The 16,271-nt window shown below is 49.9% G+C and overlaps 1 protein-coding gene across 3 annotated transcripts in view; it reads left to right on the top strand.

The window, feature by feature from the left end:
- LOC135811250 (tripartite motif-containing protein 2-like) overlaps positions 1 to 16,271 on the top strand; it is a 252,222-nt gene that overhangs the window by 1,309 nt on the left and 234,642 nt on the right. For all 3 annotated transcript variants that reach the window (XM_065324450.1, XM_065324449.1, XM_065324448.1), the window contains exons 2-4: positions 10,176 to 10,473; positions 13,332 to 13,604; positions 15,734 to 15,922. In XM_065324450.1, the coding sequence (XP_065180522.1) occupies positions 10,176 to 10,473; positions 13,332 to 13,604; positions 15,734 to 15,922 (760 nt within the window). The remainder of the gene's footprint in view (positions 1 to 10,175; positions 10,474 to 13,331; positions 13,605 to 15,733; positions 15,923 to 16,271) is intronic.

The raw sequence follows: 16,271 nt of genomic DNA, 5'->3' as shown, positions 1-16,271 counted from the left end.
TCGTTGGTTCCAACATTATCTTGAAGCCTGCAGTCCACGAACATTGAGACAGCCATGTACATGTATGCACATGTCTTCTGTAAAATTTCCTAGGCGTGCGCAACACACTACGTGTGCGCTGCGTACTACGCGTGCGCTGCACTCTACGCGTGCGCTGCACTCTACGCGTGCGCTGCACTCTTCGCGTGCGCTGCACACTGCTAGTGCGCCGCACTCTAAGCGTGTGCTGCACTCTACACATGCTCTGCACCCTGCGCGTGCGCTGTACTCCACGTGCTGGCGCGCCCTGCACCCTACGAGTGCGCTGCACTCCCCGCGTGCGCTGCACTCCACGCGTGCGCTGCACACTACGAGTGCGCTGCACTCCACGTGCGCGCGCGCCCTGCACCCTACGAGTGCGCTGCACTCCACGCGTGCGCTGCACTCCACGCGTGCGCTTCACACTACGAGTGCGCTGCACTCTACGCGTGCGCTGCACACTATTAGTGCGCCGCACTCTAAGCGTGCGCTGCACTCTACACATGCTCTGCACTCTGCGCGTGCGCTGCACACTACGAGTGCGCTGCACTCCACGCGCGCGCGCGCGCCCTGCAACCTACGAGTGCGCTGCACTCCACGCGTGCGCTGCACTCCACGCGTGCGCTGCACTCCACGCGTGCGCTACACACTACGAGTGCGCTGCACGCTACGCGTGCGCTGCACTCTACGCGTGCACTGCGCACTATGAGTGCGCTGCACTCTACGCGTGCGCTGCACACTACACTGATTATATTGTAGATGAATGCATACGGGTATAAAATTATTCTCACACTAGAATTCTTAAAACTCGGATGTTCAGCCAATACAGTCGTATATAAGCAAAGAGAAATGGAAGGAGAATTTCCCTCCTTGGAACTCTCCGCATCTGAGCATTCAAAGTTGGAAGGTTGTTGGTTTGCGCTTGGTAGATATGTAAAAGCTAAGTGTTAGGTGGTTGAATGTTTCAATGTCCTTGTCAGTGTTGTCCCTTGTTGTGGCACTAAAATGAGTAAATTATCGTGTCCGTTCCCAAAGGGAACTCACGACAGCCGCTAACAAACTGTTAAACACTAGCGGCTGGTCACAAGTTCCCAGTTAACTGTGGTCAACAGTGGGTAGCAGCACGGCTGGAAAACCGCTCACAGGCACAACAAGGTGCCTCTTGTATCTCAACGTTGGTCTTTGACCAAACCACTGCGCGTGCCTGTTGTCGCACTATCAGACTGTATAATGTCTCGTCACCTTGGTGGACTGCTAATCATGACTCGTAGGTTACTGGTCCCTTTGACTCTAGACTTCATTTCAATGAAGTCTAAAAAGAATTTTATGGTTATCACGCAACAGCATCATAGAAAAAAGAGTTTTTTCAACTGATAATCCCTCTATTCAGTTGCTATTCACGATCTACGCATGCGCTGCAAATGAAAATTCTTTTATGGTTGATGTAAAGGTTATGACGTTTCGAGACAGTCACCCACCCCCTTGTAAATTATTCTGTTGATGGGTGACTGGCCCGAAACATCATATTTTTCACATCTACAATTACATCTGGCTTTGGAAATTTTATTTTCATTGCTATAAGGTTTGGCCTCATTACCTCTGTGCTGAGCTGATGAGCCTGCAAAGGACGAAACAGTTCTGTCCGCAGATTGAGTACATTTACAATTATTAATGAATATCCAATGCAGCAGAGAGAATCATGAATAGCAACTGGATAGTGCAGTTGTCAGTTGACAAACCACCTCTTCTATCACTCATTTTATTACCATCATTCAGTTGCAAGCATACGACGAGTGGATTAAATTAATGGGGGGGGGGGGGGGGTGTTCAGGGAGCAGGTGTTAATGATCAGTGTCGTGTACTGAACTGAACCACCGTCTTTTCTTATGTAGAGTAAGACTGGCTCAGTCGGATCAGTCAACAGGAAATCTAGACTTTCCCCAATAATAGAGATGCCTTAACAGCTTGGACAGTCCTTTACGGCACACAATAGCCCTTTTGTTACATTCATTGTGACAGCATTTTCTCAAGGTGTGCAAGATCCACAGCAGCCATTACATACCACAGTACAGTGTGACATTAAAGCCGAGACCTTTGGTCGGTGGAGCCCCTGGTACCTCACCATCACTGCTGCCCAGTGCAGCCCCTGCTCAGTAGCTGTTTGTTTTTGTCCACAGAATTATTTATTTTTACGAGTTGGGTTTATGTATATTAAAATCTCAGTTTATACGTAGTATTAACTGTAGTTAACACGCATGTAACGCTCTCTCAGCGCGTGCCCGCCTGCGTTTACTGCACATAGCACTCCATATTTACCAGTAGCGATGCCGCTACTTCACACTGCATTCCACATCTACCCGTAGCGCTGTCGTTGAGCTGCCCACGCACACCGCTGTGCATGTGACACGGGCACGGTTCGCGCCACGAGGGAGCGTGTTCCCCTCTAGCTCAGTCGGCAGCTGAACCTACCAGCGCATCTGACCTCATATGTGCATGCACTCGTGTTCTTTGTTCCTGTTGTTGCTTACCACTCTCACTTGCTGTTTGCTCCAACACTAGCTCTTTGCCAAATTTTCAAAAGTGTCGGTTTCCTGTACCTCCAGCGTTATCCATTCGAGACTATGGCCTCCCCTGCGTTCAGTAAACTCACTGTGCGGGACCTACGCCTCAACCTCGTGGAACGGGGACTTAGTCCCGCCGGCAAGAAAGCGGAGCTGCTTGCCCGGTTAATACAATCCGAAGTCGGACCCCACGCGTCCTCTGTGACTCCCGCCGAGGCTGCCCGACAAACTGTCGAGGAGAGGGAGACCCGCGAACCTACTATGCCTGTCGCCCCCGTGTCCGAACCTACTATGCCTGTCGCCTCCGTGTCCGAACCTATTATGCCTGTCGCCCCCGTGTCCGAACCTACTATGCCTGTCGCCTCCGTGTCCGAATCTACTATGCCTGTCGCCTCCGTGTCCGTGGCAATCGCGACAGCCCTGAAACCGTTTATGGACCGACTAGATCATTTGGAAGATGCAACACAAACAGCAACCTCAGCCCCAGGTACGTCCACTGCGCATTCGTCTAGTGTATCCTGCACCATGCTGCGTGACGACGGGCCTGTAAATATTTGGGCAAACGCACTCCAGACCGTAATCGACAAAATCATCACACACCAATTTGTTGATTTACAACAACTGTTGCCCCCGACCGCCACGGACGTGCCAAGCCCCCACGCTCTAGTGTTGGGCGAGGAGACACCCGGAAAATTCATGCTGTCCTCCCAGCCACGCATGTCTCGACGCATTTCGGACATCGAACATTGGCTAGAAGCATGTACGATATTCGCAGCCGTCTATCTGGATGCGCATCCGGGCAGAGCAGTAGAACTGTTCGTATCAGCACCATATTCTGAACTCCAGCAAGAAATTCACGTTTTCCGCAGTTGCGGAGTATGACCGAGCCTTCCGCCATCACGTCCCAGCCGTCACGCCGTTGGGACACAACACCACGAATACTGTCCACTACCGTGTTCGATGCCCGTGCCGTGCGGCCCTTTCGGTCCAGCTCCGCGGCAGCCCGCTCGTCCACCGAGCAGTGTCGCCTCTACAACCGGGGCGTGTGTCGCCGAAACCCCTGTCCGTACGTTCATCAATGCAGCACCTGCAACGTCTCCGGACACAGCGTACGAGATTGTCGCACAGGGCAACCGGCCAGCAGGCGTTCCGTTGCACCAACAATCGCCCTGGATGCCTGTTCCCTTCGATCGGCTTGAGTCGGCCCTGGCCAAGCACCCTGACCGCGCATTCGTTAACTCTCTTATGCATGACATGCGTGACGGTGCTGTAATCGGTTACTCCGGTGATCGCTCTCATTTTGTTGCTCCCAATTTAGTCTCTGCATTTAAGAACCCCCAAGCTGTCTCTAATTACCTGTCTAATGAATGCATCGAGGGTCGTATGGCCGGCCCGAAAACCCACTTACCTCACGCAAATCTGCGCTGCTCTGGTGTAGGCGTGGTCCCCAAAAAGTCGGGTAAACTTCGCTTAATTTTGCATTTATCTGCGCCTCAGGGCACTAGCATTAATGACGGTATAAGCCAAGGCGAATTTTCGCTGCACTATATAACTGTTGATGATGCGGTTTGGCTGCTGCACCGGCATGGTAAGGGGGCCCTGTTATCCAAAGTCGACCTACGCAATGCATTCCGAGTATGTCCCGTGGCCCCGTCCGACTGGCCCTTGCTGGGCATTCACTGGGACAACGCATTCTACGTTGACAAATTCCTCCCCTTTGGCCTGCGGTCCTCACCATTTCTGTTCAACATGCTCGCCGACGCCCTTTGCTGGGTAGCCACGAATAGATTCAATGTGCATGACCTGCTCCACTTCCTTCGATGATTTCCTCACAGTTCAACCCCCACAGCCGCCAAACTATGCCCGTCGGCAGTTTCACACGTTACTCGCAGTCATGGAGCACGTGCAAGTTCCGTTAGCCAAGGGCCCTGACACGGTGTGCCCACAGTCCACAATTGTCACATTTTTGGGCATAGAGTTATATTCCCAAGCATGGGAGATGCGGCTGCCAGCCCCAAAGCTATTGGAACTAAAGAGCACCCTTGACTCCAGGGTACACCGAGTACAGTGCACCAAACGGGAATTGCTCTCGTTGGCAGGCTCTTTGTCATTTGACGCCAAAGTAGTACCGCCCGTGCGCACTTACTGCCGCCGGCTCTTCGACGAGGCCAGCCAGTTCACGTCCCTTGACAGTACCCAGCGCCTGAACCAAGAGGCTCTAAACGATATATCCTGGTGGCACGCTCGCATTGAGTCATGGAACGGCCGATCACTACTGCTAGACCCATCCTGGTGCAAATCCACCAAGATGCAGCTGTTCACGGATGCCTCTGACTGTGGCTATGGCTTGGTCTGTGGCAAAGAATGGGTGTACGGCCAATGGGAGGCACTCCACAAGGATCTGTCCATAGAATGGCGCGAATTGTTTCCCATCGCCCTTATCTGCGTGACGCTAGGCAAACGACTATGCAATCGTCGACTATTATTTCACTGTGACAACGAAGCGGTCTGCACAATCTAGCACACAGAAACTTCTAGGTGCCCAGAGATCATGAAACTTGTTAGGATTGCGTTGCTAGCGGCTGCCAAGCATAACATGGTTGTGTTTTTAGCACACATACGTGGTGTTGACAACGTTCTTGCTGACCATTTGTCCCGGCTGCAGGTCGAGAGCTTCCGGAAGCTACATCCCCAGGCGTCTCCTGTCCCCATGCCGCTAGAAGTCTGGCAGCTAACACGCCTACTGACCACACTATGGGCCTCATCCTTGCGGGAGTGGCAACAAGTACCGCCTAGTCGTACGCTGCCGGTGTGACGGCATCCGAGAGGTACGCCAGCCTGCACCGTGTCGCGCCATACCCAATTCAGGCCACCCGCCTACTGGATTTCCTACCATACATGTCATCCAGGTGCAGGCTAGCAACTATCAAGGTATACCTCCATGGCCTCCGGCATTACTGCGTGGTCAACCACCTGACGTTGTCCCCGTTCCAGGACTGACGACTGGACCTGCTGCTCCAGGGTATCGCCCGCAACCAGTGCACGAGCAGCCAGGTGCAGGAACGCCGTGCTGTCACGCAGCAACACCTCCGTGCAATCCAGGGCTTTCTGCCGCACTCCCGTCTATCACCAGCGGACCAAGCCATGCTCTGGAGCGCTATCACACTCGCCTACTACGGGTTCCTGCGAGTCAGCGAGTATGCCTCCACCGACCCGCGGAAGATGCTGACGCAGGAACGCGTCTGCATCCGGGAGAACACAGTGACGCTGGCTATCCCGTTCTCCAAAACAACGCAACTGGGAGAGGGCAGCGATGTGACGGTCGGTGCCACCAACGATGGCACCTGCCCTGTAGCCGCATTCTCGAAGTACGCACAGCTGCGCCCCGAGTGGGGGGAGCGTATTTCCGCTACCAGTCTGGCCAGCCGCTTCGCCCCTCAGACATGAACGACTTACTCCGCCGAGCTCTCCCTGGCCAGAAGATCACCAGCCATAGCCTGCGTATCGGTGCAGCCACTGCCGCCGGAAGGAATGGCCTGCCACCTTACGTCATCCAAGGGGCCAGCCGATGGCGGAGCAACGCTTACCTCCGGTATGTCCGTCTGTCAGAATCGGACATGGAGCCAATCGCGAAGGCACTGGCGTCGGCGTGAGTACATACACCGCCCTCCTAGCACTACCAGCTGCCTGAGTGACGGCGTTGCCCCCTTGACACTATCTGCTGTATGAGTGACAGCACTGCCCCCTGACACTACTCGCGTATAGGTCGTGGTGACCACACTGCCCTCCTTAGCACTGCTGGCGGCAGGAGGGTCCACACTGCCCTCCTAGCACTCCTCTCTGTATGAAGGCTTTTGCTCTCCCGTGCTGCTCCCTGCATAGGTGATGGCACATGTCTTCTTGACACTATCTGCTGTAGACTCAAATGCATTTATGTCCTTGAACGTCGCTGTGCACTTGCATGTAGTTCCCATGTTAAGGTCAGCTAGATTGGGGCTCACGCCTCCCCCCCCCCCCCCCAGCAATCTCATTTTTGGGTGGCATTCACATGGAGTGGGTGGCTGCAAAGCACCCCGTAAGCCTTTGAGCTGATACCCAACTCCAGGTTACCAGCCCCTCTGCATTCGTCCTACCATCCAGATGTCCGGGTGTTAGCGTAACCCCGTTAGCAGCCTACTTCCACATCTGTCCTACCATGTGGAAGTGCGGTGTAAGCCTAACCTTGTTAGCGGCCCCCTCCACATTCGTCCTACCATGTGGTGGCCTGGGTGTAAGCCTAACCCCATTTCCCCCGCGTGAGTTCCAGCCTAGCCCAAACCTTGTCTTCAATGTCTGTGCGTGCAGTGGGATGTTAATAGTAATAAAAACAAACAGAAAACCCTACACACACCATCGTCCAAACAATTAGTTTCCTCACTGCTTCCTGTTTAAGCTCTGAAGTAAATGCCTTGGTGTGTATGTATGTGTGTGTAGATGTTTGTAGTTGTGTGTGTGTGTGTACGTGTGCTGTTTGTGGGAGTTACTGTGGGAGTATCTGTGGGGGTGTTCTTGTGGTTGCTTGCGGGGGTGTCCGTGGGAGTGCTTCTGCAGTGTGCATGTGGGGATGCTTGTCCATAGGGGTGGTTCTAGGAATGCTTGTATAGGGGTGGTTCTAGGGATGCTTGTATAGGGGTGGTTGTATAGGGTGGTTGTATAGGGGTGGTGGTATAGGGGTGCTTGTATAGGGGTGGTTGTATATGGGTGGTTGTATAGGGGTGGTTGTATAGGGGTGGTTGTATAGGGGTGGTTGTATATGGGTGGTTGTATAGAGGTGGTTGTATATGGGTGGTTGTATAGGGGTGTTGTATAGGGGTGGTTGTATAGGGGTGGTTGTATATGGGTGGTTGTATAGGGGTGGTTGTATATGGGTGGTTGTATAGGGGTGGTTGTATATGGGTGATTGTATAGGGGTGGTTGTATAGGGGTGGTTGTATAGGGGTGGTTGTATAGGGGTGGTCGTATAGGGGTGGTCGTATAGGGATGGTCGTATAGGGGTGGTTGTATAGGGGTGGTTGTATAGGGGTGGTTGTATAGGGGTGGTTGTATAGGGGTGGTTGTATAGGGGTGGTTGTATAGGGGTGGTTGTATAGGGGTGGTTGTATAGGGGTGGTTGTATATGGGTGGTTGTATAGGGGTGGTTGTATATGGGTGGTTGTATAGGGGTGGTTGTATAGGGGTGGTTGTATAGGGGTGGTTGTATAGGGGTGGTCGAATAGGGGTGGTCGTATAGGGATGGTTGTATAGGGGTGGTTGTATAGGGGTGGTTGTATAGGGGTGGTTGTATAGGGGTGGTTGTATAGGGGTGGTTGTATAGGGGTGGTTGTATAGGGGTGGTTGTATAGGGGTGGTTGTATAGGGGTGGTTGTATAGGGGTGGTTGTATAGGGGTGGTTGTATATGGGTGGTTGTATAGGGGTGGTTGTATAGGGGTGGTTGTATAGGGGTGGTTGTATATGGGTGGTTGTATAGGGGTGGTTGTATATGGGTGGTTGTATAGGGGTGGTTGTATAGGGGTGGTTGTATAGGGGTGGTTGTATATGGGTGGTTGTATAGGGGTGGTTGTATATGGGTGGTGGTATAGGGGTGCTTGTATATGGGTGGTTGTACAGGGGTGGTTGTATAGGGGTGGTTGTATAGGGGTGGTTGTATAGGGGTGGTCGTATAGGGGTGGTCGTATAGGGATGGTTGTATAGGGGTGGTTGTATAGGGGTGGTTGTATAGGGGTGGTTATATAGGGGTGGTTGTATAGGGGTGGTTGTATAGGGGTGGTTGTATAGGGGTGGTTGTATAGGGGTGGTTGTATAGGGGTGGTTGTATAGGGGTGGTTGTATAGGGGTGGTTGTATAGGGGTGGTTGTATAGGGGTGGTTGTATAGGGGTGGTTGTATAGGGGTGGTTGTATAGGGTTGGTTGTATAGGGGTGGTTGTATAGGGGTGGTTATATAGGGGTGGTTGTATAGGGGTGGTTGTATAGGGGTGGTTGTATAGGGGTGGTTGTATAGGGGTGGTTGTATAGGGGTGGTTGTATAGGGGTGGTTGTATAGGGGTGGTTGTATAGGGGTGCTTGTATAGGGGTGGTTGTATATGGGTGGTTGTATAGGGGTGGTTGTATAGGGGTGGTTGTATAGGGGTGGTTGTATAGGGGTGGTTGTATAGGGGTGCTTGTATAGGGATGGTTGTATAGGGGTGGTTGTATAGGGGTGGTTGTATAGGGGTGGTTGTATAGGGGTGGTTGTATAGGGGTTGTTGTATAGGGGTGGTTGTATAGGGGTGGTTGTATAGGGGTGGATGTATAGGGGTGGTTGTATAGGGGTGGTTGTATAGGGGTGGTTGTATAGGGGTGGTTGTATAGGGGTGGTTGTATAGGGGTAGTTGTATAGGGGTGGTTGTATAGGGGTGGTTGTATTGGGGTGACTGTGATAATGATTGTGGTGTTGCTTGAGCGGGTGCAAACCAACCGGTGGACCTGTACCTGGCACAACTCTTGCATCTTGTCAGTCATGGGTACATCCAAAGCAGGAAAAAAGCTAATGACAAAAGAGTGGCGCGAAATGGCTAATAGAATCTGTCAAGACTGTGCCAAGTGAAGAGAAAAAGAGTCTGAGAGACATTATGCAAGTATCCTGGGAAACAATCTGAAGAAATAATAGAGTTGAGCATATCTGATGGGTGTGTGAACAGCACGTCCAGAATGGGTGACTCTACGTGAACCATCAGGAACGGACACACCCACTTCGGACTTGGCCGGGTTAATGAGTCTGTAGGGCAGCGCTCTGGCAAGGTTGTCCTTATCGTCTTTGGGCACTATTACTTAATGCTTCTGACTTAGCCAGTACGTACATGGCAAGATTTAGACCCTCTGTGCTCTCCTTTGCCTCGCTGCTGACTTCATCGTATGCGCGATCTTAGAGTTTTGTTGTTATTATCTTTCATCAGCTAGCTGTATTGCTCCTTTGGTAATTGCTACAGGTTCTGGATTTTATTGGCTTTCACGTTGATTTCCTGAACTGGAATTACAATATTATGAATTGCTATTATGTTAACCCTTACACACTGGCCATATTTTTGATTCTGGTTATCAGATTTTCATAACCTTGGCCTGTATAGAAAGACCCCTCCCCCTGCATAGAGAACAATGAGCCCAATCTCAACACCACACTTGTCACATATCAAATACCGCAGCGCCTCGAATAGTCCACCGAGCTGAATATACCAGCAAATGCCCTCGATGTCAGCCATTTCACACTCATTCATGGCAGAATGCTCCAATTGCGCAACGCTCCATTGTAGCCCGTTGGCAATTGTTGCATTGGAGAGCTGCGCTGCTCTTCTTCTTTCCTGGTATTTCGATTGTAAACTTTCGTCAAGAACGGTATAAGTTGTGAGCATTTCAGTGCAACCAACTACATTGACCAAAAACAGATGATTTTGTATGGTCTTGTATCAGAGGGTGAAACTATCTTCTCCACGCCGCTTTTTTACATTTTTTTCCCGCTGACAATCTTCCTTGCTTGCTCTGTTGTGTGGTTTCATGTTTGTCTTTTACCCAATTTACGCAGACTGCATCTCCACTGGAAGAATCTATGGGTGCTTCTGCAGGCCTCGTTACCACTATACTCGACACTGTGAGGAGTGTGTCAACTGCCGTACGGGATCTCTCCACATCTCATCAGCAACTAGGCACCAGGTTGGATAATCTCTCTGCACAGGTTGAAGTCACCAACAACCGCATGACTCAGGTCCAGCAGGAGGTCTCTGCTGAAGCTCGCACAACCAACGACAAGATGGATGAAATACAACTGGAAGCCCGGACTACCTATGAACAAGTGGCACAGCTGAGCGACACAATGGCGAGAGGTAAATCATTTGCTGTCAACATGTCTGCTGAAATGATGTAAAGGCTCCGATGTAGTGTCATCATAAAGCAGGGAATGTTGGTTGAATCACAAGTGGGGAAATGGCCGTAAATACATGCCTGCCCACACAACCCTATCTAAAATGGGAAATTCTGGCACCAGGGTTTCTTCTCCCTGCACAATGATTTGCTTTTAGGTTTGTCAGATCGCATGAAAGAAGTCAAAAATTGCCCATTGGGTGATCCATCATCGACAGAGAAAATACCTACAGCAGCATCACAAACAGGTCCCTGCTCAAGTTACCCCCCCAGTATAGCCTTCCATTCAACCGTAATTGGCGCCTCCCACCCACCAGAACCAACCGTTGTAAAGACTCCCCACTGTACCAGTCCCTATAATACTATTGTAGTGACAGACTCCACACTGTACAAGTCCCTATAATACTATTGCAGTGACGCATGTGAAGTCACTGAGCTTATCAGTGAGTTTTTTGCGTTATTTGCTATTTTTTTGCGGGTCGTTTTGTCTCACACATAGGCGCATGCGCTTGAGTAGCTAGTGTACCGGTACCTTGAGTTGCTAGTGTACCGGTACCTTGAGTTGCTAGTGTACCGGTACCTTGAGTTGCTAGTGTACCGGTACCTTGAGTAGCTAGTGTACCGGTACCTTGAGTTGCTAGTGTACCGGTACCTTGAGCTGCTAGTGTACCGGTACCTTGAGTTGCTAGTGTACCGGTACCTTGAGTTGCTAGTGTACCGGTACCTTGAGTTGCAAGTGTACCGGTACCTTGAGTTGCTAGTGTACCGGTACCTTGAGTTGCTAGTGTACCGGTACCTTGAGTTGCTAGTGTACCGGTACCTTGAGTTGCAAGTGTACCGGTACCTTGAGTTGCTAGTGTACCGGTACCTTGAGTTGCTAGTGTACCGGTACCTTGAGTTGCTAGTGTACCGGTACCTTGAGTTGCTAGTGTACCGGTACCTTGAGTTGCAAGTGTACCGGTACCTTGAGTTGCTAGTGTACCGGTACCTTGAGTTGCTAGTGTACCGGTACCTTGAGTTGCTAGTGTACCGGTACTTTGAGTTGCTAGTGTACCGGTACCTTGAGTTGCTAGTGTACCGGTACCTTGAGTTGCTAGTGTACCGGTACCTTGAGTAGCTAGTGTACCGGTACCTTGAGTTGCTAGTGTACCGGTACCTTGAGTTGCAAGTGTACCGGTACCTTGAGTTGCTAGTGTACCGGTACCTTGAGTGGCTAGTGTACCGGTACCTTGAGTTGCTAGTGTACCGGTACCTTGAATTGCTAGTGTACCGGTACCTTGAGTTGCTAGTGTACCGGTACCTTGAGTAGCTAGTGTACCGGTACCTTGAGTTGCTAGTGTACCGGTACCTTGAGTTGCTAGTGTACCGGTACCTTGAGTTGCAAGTGTACCGGTACCTTGAGTTGCTAGTGTACCGGTACCTAGAGTTGCTAGTGTACCGGTACCTTGAGTTGCTAGTGTACCGGTACCTTGAGCTGCTAGTGTACCGGTACCTTGAGTTGCTAGTGTACCGGTACCTTGAGTTGCTAGTGTACCGGTACCTTGAGTTGCAAGTGTACCGGTACCTTGAGTTGCTAGTGTACCGGTACCTTGAGTTGCTAGTGTACCGGTACCTTGAGTTGCAAGTGTACCGGTACCTTGAGTTGCTAGTGAACCGGTACCTTGAGTTGCTAGTGTACCGGTACCTTGAGTTGCAAGTGTACCGGTACCTTGAGTTGCTAGTGTACCGGTACCTTGAGTTGCTAGTGTACCGGTACCTTGAATTGCTAGTGTACTGGTACCTTGAATTGCTAGTGTACCGGTACCTTGAGTTGCTAGTGTACCGGTACCTTGAGTTGCTAGTGTACCGGTACCTTGAGTTGCTAGTGTACCGGTACCTTGAGTTGCTAGTGTACCGGTACCATGCATAAGTATGCACATAGTGCAATACCGCAATGCACATTTAACTTTTGATACCCCGCCGAGTGTTGTTATACCCAAAGTTGACTGAAGTCACCTTGCCGCCATTGCTGAGACTTGACTTTCACCTCTCCTTCTTTTCAACTCACATGTAAATTGACACCATCCGCATCATGTCTCACTAACTTTAATGTTAGACTAAACTGCTTGGCTGGAAATATGTTTGCAGCCAGGTGATGTAGAAGTTATCAGTTGTCCGAGATGTTTGCAGCCAGGTGATGTAGAAGTTATCAGTTGTCTGTGATGTTTGCAGCCAGGTGATGTGGAGGTTATCAGCTGTCAGGTGATCTAGAGGTTATCAGCTGTCAGGTAATCTAGAGGCTATCAGCTGTCAGGTGATCTCGAGGTTATCAGTTGTCTGATGATCTAAAGGTTATCAGTTGTATGATGATCTAGAGGTTATCAGTTGTCAGGTGATCTAGAGGATATCAGTTGTCTGAGATTGCCTTAGTATTGCTATGCGCATCAAACAAAGCGTTACAACAATGATATAGCCGGTTGTCTCTGTTTTCTCTGCCTTTGTGTCCGTGTGTGTGTGTGTGTGTGTGTGTGTGTGTGTGTGTGTGTGTGTGTGTGTGTGTGTGCACATGTGTGCATGTGTGCGTGCACATGTGTGCATGTGCGTGTGTTTTGTGGGAAGGTGTTTGTCTGCTGTGTGTGTTTGTGTGTGTGTCTGTGTGTGTGTCTGTGTGTGTGTGTCTGTTTGTGTTTGTGTGTGTGTGTTTGTGTGTGTCTGTGTGTTTGTATATACATGTATATATGTGTATGTGTGTGTGTGTACTTGTGTATTCGTACATGGGTGCATACACATGTGTGTGTATGTGAGAGAGTGTTTATGTGTACCTATCTTATCATGTATATAGGTGAACAAGATACAACTGCAGCATGTGAACGCATAGTGGAAATGCAAAACCAGACCAACACAACTGTCCGTCAACTACAGGAGCAAAGTGCTACAAGTTCCACAAGCATTGGACAACTACTGGAGCAAAGTGCTACAAGTACCACAAGCATTGGACAACTACTGGAGCAAAGTGCTACAAGTACCACCAATATTGGTCAACTGCAACAGCACCAGCAAGACACTAGTGATAAGCTTTCACGTGTCTCAGCAGCTGTTACCACCATTCAACAAGGTGAGTACATTTTTTTCAAAGTCTCCAGTAAAATATCAATAAACTGTTGAACGGTACCTTTCGCCTGTTGAATAATACAAGAAACTAACTCTCCTACTCCATGCGCTCTAAAGCCGACCATTGCTACCCTCGGTAGCCATTACTCACACCAATAACTTCAAACAACGAAGGGGTCACGGGTAAAACATTTCCTTCTTCTTAGGTGATTGTGTTTGTGTGTGCTGTTGAATGGTGTAATCCCAGCACAAGTTGCTATGGCTTCTGCCGTAGCATTGCTATCATCGCCTCCGGCGATGGGCGTCAAAGGTCAAAGGTGTGTGTATGTGTTTGTATATATGTGGGTCCCTATAACAGGTCGGCCCCTATAACGGGTCGGCTCCCTATAGCAGGGCGGGTTTGACCAAAAAAGGAAGTCATGCAAGTGCACACATGACCTCTTGACTGGGTCCTCTGAGTGCAAGGGGTCCATGACCTTGTATAACGGAAATGGAAGAACCGGGAAATCCTCATTGACCCCATGACCCCGGGACTCAATTTCGCACTCACAGTGAGTCACACGAAAATAGGCAACGGAAGGAATTATTGATCTTGTGAAAGAGATGAGGGATGGGTCATACCAAGACTACTTTTACTATTATACTGAAGCAAAGATGGATATGGAAGAATAGGGCGAGAGCATGAAGGAGGCGGAGGGCAGTGGAATTGCAGTAGGGAAAACGTGCAGGGTGAATTCAAAGACAAAAGATCGAAATACAGAAACGTTTTGGGCAGGCCTAGATGAGTGTATACAAGTTGTGTATACTAGTAGAAGATGGAAACTATGGAAGTCTAAATGAACAACGTATCAAGAAAATTATTGAGAGATTCTTGTACGAGGATGGCGCACTCTATTACAAGTCAAACGAGCTAAACGTTGCGCACAGGAAATGCATCTCAAGGGAGGAATTGATCAGCAAGATTGCAGAAGAACATAGTATTGATCATCGGGGACCCGAGACGATATACGAATCCTTACGGTGTTCGTATTATCCTATCATCCGAGAGACAGTCCTGCAACTGGTGCGCCAAACACTCGAATGTGAGCACTGTGCCCGACAGAATCCTCTGCCTAAGACAGCGTTGGTACGAAAAACAATAAAGGCCACTTACTCGAACAGTCGCTGGCAAATGGACTTGAAAAAGCTCCCAGCGAGTCGAGGCTTCCAATATGTCTGTAATATTGTGGACTGTCACAGCCGATTCGCGATGGGTGGTGCCATCAGAGCCAAAACTGCGAAGGAAGTGTGCCGCGTGATCCTTTCTACGATGTACTTGTACGGACCTCCAAGAATTCTCCAAACGGCCAACGGGAAAGAATTCAACAATGGTGATTTGTCGGCACTCATGGACGAGATGCGGGCACAAAAGATCAACGGCCGACCGTATCACCCACAAAGTCAAGGCCGCTAGGAGCGCTTCAACCAGACACTGGCGCAATTCCTAAGACGTGACCTGCTGGAAGATAAAAATTGGCCTGATCGTCTGCCGCTGTTTTACTACAGCTACAACAACCGCGTCCACAGAAGCCTACACGGGAAAACTCCGTACGAGGTGTATTTCCAGAGGCCAAACTTACGTAGATTCTGCACTGGACGTGTAGCGCAACGGCATTCATTTTATTGTTTAGATTACGGGCATATTCTGATACCGGTATGCATTGCGTAGCCATAACCTTTAGTTGATCCCCTGATCTTCAGTTCTCCGTTATGTTAGTTGACCTTCTACATCTGCTTTTTGCTTATTTGAAGCACAGTTCTCCGTTAGTTGACCTTCTACATCTGCTTTTTTGCTTATTTTCAGCACAGAGTGTGCATGACGCTGTGTACTCTGAGCCCAGCTAAATATTTGTGTCTATAAGGCATACGATATGCACCTCTCGCACTGTGCACTCTGAGCTGTCCATATATGCGACTCAAACCGACCCGCTATAGGGAGAACACCCAAACCGACCCATTATAGGAACAGGCCTGCTGCTGGGTCCATCATATATATGTGTGTTTGTGTGTGTACTTGTGCATTCGTACATGGGTGCATGCATTGGTGTGCATTTGAGAGAGTATTTATGTGTACCTATCTTATCATGTATTTAGGTGAACAAGATACAACTGCAGCATGTGAACGCATAGTGGAAATGCAAAACCAGACCAACACAACTGTCCGCCAACTACAGGAGCAAAGTGCTACAACCTCAACAAGCATTGGACAACTACTGGAGCAGCAGCAAGACACTAGTGATAAGGTTTCACGTGTCTCAGCAGCTGTTACCACCATTCAACAAGGTGAGTACATTTTTTCCAAGGTCTACAGTAAAACCTATAACTAAAGATCAGTGTGACTAGTGACCAGTCTACCCCTACTGACCAGTGTGACTAGTGACCAGTCTATCCCTACTGACCAGTGTGACTAGTGACCAGTCTACCCCTACTGACCAGTGTGACTAGTGACCAGTCTACCCCTACTGACCAGTGTGACTAGTGACCAGTCTATCCCTACTGACCAGTGTGACTAGTGACCAGTCTACCCCTACTGACCAGTGTGACTAGTGACCAGTCTATCCCTACTGACCAGTGTGACTAGTGACCAGTCTACCCCTACTGACCAGTGTGACTAGTGACCAGTCTATCCCTA

This window comes from Sycon ciliatum, chromosome 3 (assembly GCF_964019385.1).
Source record: "Sycon ciliatum chromosome 3, ocSycCili1.1, whole genome shotgun sequence".
In the NCBI taxonomy this organism is placed as follows: Eukaryota; Metazoa; Porifera; class Calcarea; order Leucosolenida; family Sycettidae; genus Sycon; species Sycon ciliatum.
This window is presented reverse-complemented; position numbering and strand designations above follow the sequence as displayed.